This window comes from Chinchilla lanigera, unplaced genomic scaffold (assembly GCF_000276665.1).
Source record: "Chinchilla lanigera isolate Chin_1 unplaced genomic scaffold, ChiLan1.0 scaffold00051, whole genome shotgun sequence".
NCBI lineage: Eukaryota > Metazoa > Chordata > Mammalia > Rodentia > Chinchillidae > Chinchilla > Chinchilla lanigera.
The window spans coordinates 7,683,599-7,689,526 of record NW_004955452.1 but is presented as its reverse complement, the minus strand read 5'-3'; the positions used below and the strand labels follow the sequence as shown (position 1 = coordinate 7,689,526).

Here is a 5,928-nt window from a genome sequence, read left to right as displayed (position 1 = left end):
TATATATATATATGATTTGCATTAAAACTTGTTGGCTGAGTGCCGTGGCTCATGCCTATAATTTCAGCACTGGGAAGGTGGAGGTAGCAGGATTGAGTTCTAGCCCAAGCCTGAGCTGCACAGTGAGTTCAAGGCCAGCCTGTCCTATAAAGTGAGATCCTGTCTCAAAAGAAAGGAGTAGGGCTGGGGATATAGCTCAGTGGCACAAATGCCAGCCTGGTAAGCACAAGGTCCTGAGTTTGATTTCTGATACCAAAAAAAAAAAAAATTAAAAAGAAGGACTGCATTAGTTAATCCTTGCAGGGTAGAAACACGTAGACAGTACAGGAAGCACCTCCTCAGAAGGACGTGCTTAGCACTTGCCCTGGGTAATGTAATGTGGTCCTCCTCGTGCTTTGCCCTCCGCTTAGCCCAAATTCTGATTCCAGGCCATGACAGAAAGCTGACTAATTTAGGACTTGGGCGGAAGCCGTGTGCCGGCACCAGGCGTCCCCCTGCCGGCAGCACGGTGACTCCCCACTTCGCCTCTCCAGATGCTGCTGCAGATCGCCGACGACTTCATCGAGAGTGTGGTGACGGCAGCCTGCCAGCTTGCGCGGCATCGCAAGTCCAGCACCCTGGAGGTGAAAGACGTCCAGCTGCACCTAGGTAAGCAGCCTGTTTCCCTGAAAGTAGCTCCACAGCTGCTCCTTCAGGACCGGAGGAGTGGAGAGGACCCTGTAGGCCGAGACTTTGGGGCCCTGGATTTATGTATTCATCGAACAGCAGCACTAAAGACAGGAGAGAATTCCATCCACGGTAGGGAGAATGAGCCCAGTCCTTGGATTTGAAACCATATTCTGCTGCCTTCCAGCTGGGCCGCTTTATCCTTCCTGCTGGGTTTCTCTTAGAGCCTGCTTCCTCGATTGTAAGTGGGGATCATGATATCCTTCTCTCAGGGTAATCGCGAGAATTACAGGCTATGTTTGTGAAATGAGTGGCACATCGCTGGGCGTGGTTGTATGTGCCTGTAATCCCAGCACTTAGGAGGCTGAGGCAGGAGGATTGCCTGTGAGTTCAAGGCCATTCTAGGCTACATAATGAGTTCAAGGTCAGCCTGAACTACATAGAGAAAACCTACCTCAAAAATAAAAGAAACAGGGCCGGGGATATAGCTCAGTGGCACAAGCACCTGCCTGGCAAGCACAAGGTCCTGAGTTTGATTCCTGGTACAAAAAAAAAAAAAAAAAAGAGTAGGAAAAATAAAAGAAACAAACAAAAAAGTTACTAGCATAGAGCCCAGCACAAAGTAAGTACTTAGTAATTTGTAGCTATTATATCATTGAAATAAAACTGTCCTTAGGGCTAGGCATGTAGCTCAGTGGTAAAGCACTTGCTTAGCATATGCAAGGCCCTGGATTTGATTCAGAGCACTGCAAAAAGCAAAAATAAAATTATTCCTAGCCAGGCGTGATGTCACATGCCTGTAATGCCAACACTTGTGAGGCTGAGGCAGGACTGCTGTGAGTTCAGGGCCAGCCTGGGCTACATAGTGAGTTCAAAACCAGTCTGAACTACATGGGGAGATCCTGCCCTCCCAAAAACAGTTCCTCGGTGTTCCCATGTAGTTTTTAGCCTATTTATGTATTTTTCCTAATACTATAATGTGCGTACAATTTTGTATTCTTCCCCACTCAGCAGACACTAAATTTGAGCTTGGGCTTTTGGGGGATGCTGACCCTAAGTGGGTGGCCATACTGATCTGGAGAAGAGTAAACCCTCTTCTGCATCAGTTACCAGTGCGACCAAAGGAAGAGAAGAGTCTGTAACCACGGCCAGGTTACAGAGTTCGATTCCCGATATAAAAAAAAAGAAACTCCTTTTTACCAGGTGTGGTAGTGTGCATCTGTAATCCCAGCATCCTGGGAGACTGAGCCGGGAGGACCGCAGGCTCAGGTCCAGCTTGGGTAACCTACTGATTCAGCAAGACCTTGAGACAAGATAAAAAAGGGCTGGGATATAGCTCGGCGCAGAGGCCCTGAGTTCAATCCCAGTACTGGGAAAAATAAACCAGTAACAGGGCTAAGTAGGTAGCTCAGTGGTAGAGCACTTACAGAGCATGCACAAGGCTGGGGGTTCCATCCCCAATACTCCACCAAAGATAAACAAATAGTAACAGGGGTCTGGACTGGAGGTGTACTTCAGCGGTGGAGTACCCATGTAGCACGTGTGAGGCCCAGGGTGTGATCCCCAGTACTACTACTACTACTAGTAATAATAATGATAGTTGTTAGCCAAGGGGGTGACTGACACCTATAATCTCAGCTACTCAGGAGGCTAAGGCAGGAGAATTGCTTGAATTTAGGAGCTGGAGGTCAGCCTAGACAACACAGTAAGACCTTGTCTCAAGAAAACAAAACATAAGGGGCCGGGGATGTAGCTCAGTGGTATAAGTGCCTGCCTGGCAAACGCAAGCTCCTGAGTTTGATTCCTGGTACCGGAAAAAGAACAACAACAAAAAAAATACAACATAGGAGTAGTTGCTAGCTGACCATGCTGACACATGCCCGTAAAGCCAGCGCTCTGTCTGGAGGCCAGAGACTGAAACCAAGGTGTTGACAAGGTTGCGCTCCCTCTGCTGGCCCTAGGGAAGACTCCTTACCTTTTCCTAGCTCCTGATAGTAGCTGGCAGTCCTTGGTGGTGCACGGCTCAGGACTCGACACTGCACAGCCCGTCCTGCACTCACCCATGCCCTTCCCCAATGTTGCTCTTTTTTTTTTTTTGAGGCAGGATTTCACTTTGTAGTCTAGGCTGGTCTTGAACTCAGAAATCCTCCTGCCTCAGCCTTCCGAGTGCTGGGAATACCATGCCTGGCTTCACATTTACTTTTGTATGTACTTCAAATATTTTATTCTTTCTTTTTCTTCCATCTTGAAGATAGCTAACTTGCCTAGATAGGGCTTGAACTTGTGATCTTCCTGCCTCAGGTTTTTTTGTTTGTTTGTTTGAGACAGTATCTCATTGTGTAGTTCAGGCTGCTCTCAACCTCACAGCAATCCTCCTGCCCCAGCCTCCCAAACCTCATCTTCTTGACTGGTGTGGGTGACTGGTGGGGGTTACTGGCATGTAACACAGCATCCCTCCTGTTGAATTCTCTTTGAGGCAGTCAGACCCTTTTGATTATTTTGAGGCAGGGTCTGTCCTTATTTGCTAAGTTGTACAGGCTGAGCTGAATCTGTGGTCTTCCTGCCTCTGCCTCCCAGAGTGTTGGCATCATGGGGCTGAGCAGCCGTGCCCGGCTAGACTGCGCCTCTTGGTGGAGCGGTGTGGAGGGATTTGCAGGCGTATTGCAAAACCACGGCAGCACAGACTCGCGCACGCAGAAAGCAGAGCCCGAAGTGCAGACTTCCTGTGCAGAGGCTGCAGTTTGAGTTTGGCTAGGTGGAGGAGGAGGTGGATGAGCGTGGTGGTTGCATAACAGCACGAATGCATTTAACGCCGCTGTGTATTTATTTATTTGTCCTTTTTTTTGTCTTTTTGAGACAGGGTCTCTCTATGTAATGCAGGCTGGCCTTAAACTCACTATGTAGCCCAGGCTGGTCTTGAACTCTCAATGATCCTCCTGCCTCAGCTTCCCGAGTGCTGGGATTATAGGCCTGCACCACCACACCCGGCTCACCACTGTATATTTAAAGAAAATTTAAAAATCTGGATGTGCTGGCGTGTGCTTGTAATACCAGCCACAGTGGACCCTCTGGTTACGACTGGCCTGACACACCAACAGCTGGGGTTCTGAGTGGAATTTTAGCTTTAACTTACAACCAGTGTCTTGAGTTATGACCGAATGCCAGCCCCTTGTGCTTCCAGACTGTCTCAGATGCAGATTTGACCTTTAAAGAGTTCTGGAAGGAACGTTATAACATCCTTTTCTGTATGGGGTTAATTGAGAAATCCTGGGCCAGTGTCTCTCTAAGGACACTGAGATCGGCCTGTGTACAGGAGAGAGCTTTGAAGGCTGTGTAGAGGAACCTGCGCCTTCCATTGACAACCTGAGTTACAACCGGCCCTCGGGGGCACATTGAGTTCGTAAGTCAAGGGTCGTCTGTATTCAGGAGGCTGAGGCAAGAGAACTGCAAGTTCAAGCCCAGCCTGGGAAGCTTAGTAAGACCCTATCTCAAAATAAAAAATAAGAAGGCCTGGAGGTGTAGCTTAGTAAAAGTCCTTGGTTCAGTCCCTGGTTAGTACCAGGGGATATGGAGATGTATATATTTTTTTCACATACAAAATAAATAGCTACACATACATAGAAGAAATGCTGTAAAATTTGTGAATATTTAAATTTTAAAGTTTATTAGAACCAGACTTGGAAGCTGGGCGTGGTGGCACATGGCTGTTATCCCAGCCCTGGGGAGGCTGAGACAGGAGGATCGCCGTGAGTTCGAGGCCAGCCTGGGCTGTACAGTGAGACCCTGTCTCAAAAAGAAACAAACCCTTGGAGGAGCCATGAGTGTGCAACCTCTCCTGGGGTGGTGTTAGTGCGGTCCATGTTGCAGCCCGGCCTCCCTGGTCCTGGTCCCAGGTTCCCCTCACACTCTTGGTGTGGCCTTTCCCGCGCCCTCACCCTGTTCGTGCCTCTCCCTTGCAGAGCGCCAGTGGAACATGTGGATCCCGGGATTCGGCTCTGAGGAAATCCGGCCCTACAAAAAAGCTTGCACCACAGAAGCACATAAGCAGGTGAGGGCCCTGGGGCAGCCGCTGCCTGCCATCGGAGCTGCTCCTTTGAGGGACGCACACTGCCACCTTCCAGGGTCTCCCTGCCCCACACAGCGGGCAGGGAGGACAAGAGGCAGCACGAGCAGGTGTCTCCCTGCCCCGCACTGTTCCCCCAGGGGCTCGGTTTTCCTCTCACATTCGGGCGTCACTTGAAGCTCTTGATTCTGGGCTCTTGTGGACGCTCGCCGCCTGCATACCTCCTTCAGGAGATCTTCCTTATCCTTGCTGGTCTGACGCCCATATATGGCTCTGTGAATAGAGTAGGTCGAAGAGACACACTGTGCTTGTGCTGAGAAGTAGTACCAGGCTGCTCTGCCCGCTATGCCGGCCTGGGTGCCCCATGGACCTTTGTTCTGTCCCTCCTAACAAGGAGCAGAGGGGCAGTGTGGAGCAGCCCTTCTCCTGCAAGCGGGCCTGCATTGGTCAGGCCAGTAGCTGTGCTTTCTGCCTTACCTGGCTACTTTGAAAAGCGAGCTACTTCCAAGCTTGACAGGTGTCGCTGGCAGCCCTGGGTGCGCCCCTTGCATTTTCATGGCCCAGGGCAGCTGTGGACAGAGCGCATGAACAGGAAGCTGCCAGTAGCCTGAAATGAAAGACTGCACTGGCCCCCAGAAGGGAGTTTTTCCTGTCACTCCGCCTGCGCTCCCCGCTCATCCACTGCTCAGCCCTATTTATTTACTCAACCAGTAGCATGATGTTGGTCAAAAAGAGTGAGCAAAGCTGGGCATGGTGGTGCACACCCCTCACCACAGCACTTGGGAGGCTGAGGCAGGAGAATCGCTGTGAGTTGGAGGCCAGCCTGGGCTACATAGTGAGTTCAAGACCAGCCTGGACTCCAGAGATCCTTTCTCCAAAAAAAAAAAAAGTGAGCAAAGCCAGTGAGTTGTTGCCCCTCAGCTGCCCTCGCTGCAGGTCGCCTGCGCAGTGCCGGCCCCCTCGGGTGTGGCACCTGGCTTGAAACAGGCCCTTTCCGAGTTTTTCATCACTAGGGAGGAAGAGACTGGGGCCAAGGGAGCCGGAAAACACATTTCGCCAGCCTTGGTCCTGTGTGAAGGCAGGCACTGTCCCCTTCGGCTCCCCCCCCGCTTTTTTTTTTTGGTCTTTTTGACACAGGGTCTCGCTATGCAGTTCAGGCTGGCCTTGAGCTCACTTTGTAGCCCAGGCTGGTCTCGAAC

The 5,928-nt window shown here is 50.7% G+C and overlaps 1 protein-coding gene across 1 annotated transcript in view; it reads right to left on the bottom strand.

The window, feature by feature from the left end:
* Positions 1–4,628: 4,628 nt before the first annotated feature.
* Positions 4,629–5,928, bottom strand: part of LOC102018356 (large proline-rich protein BAG6-like) — a 5,167-nt gene continuing 3,867 nt past the window's right edge. Inside the window, exons 3-4 of the mRNA XM_013519492.1 lie at positions 5,207–5,336; positions 4,629–5,002 (exon numbers count right to left, since the gene is read on the bottom strand). Coding sequence (XP_013374946.1) covers positions 4,678–5,002; positions 5,207–5,336 — 455 coding nt within the window. The 3' untranslated portion in view covers positions 4,629–4,677. The remainder of the gene's footprint in view (positions 5,003–5,206; positions 5,337–5,928) is intronic.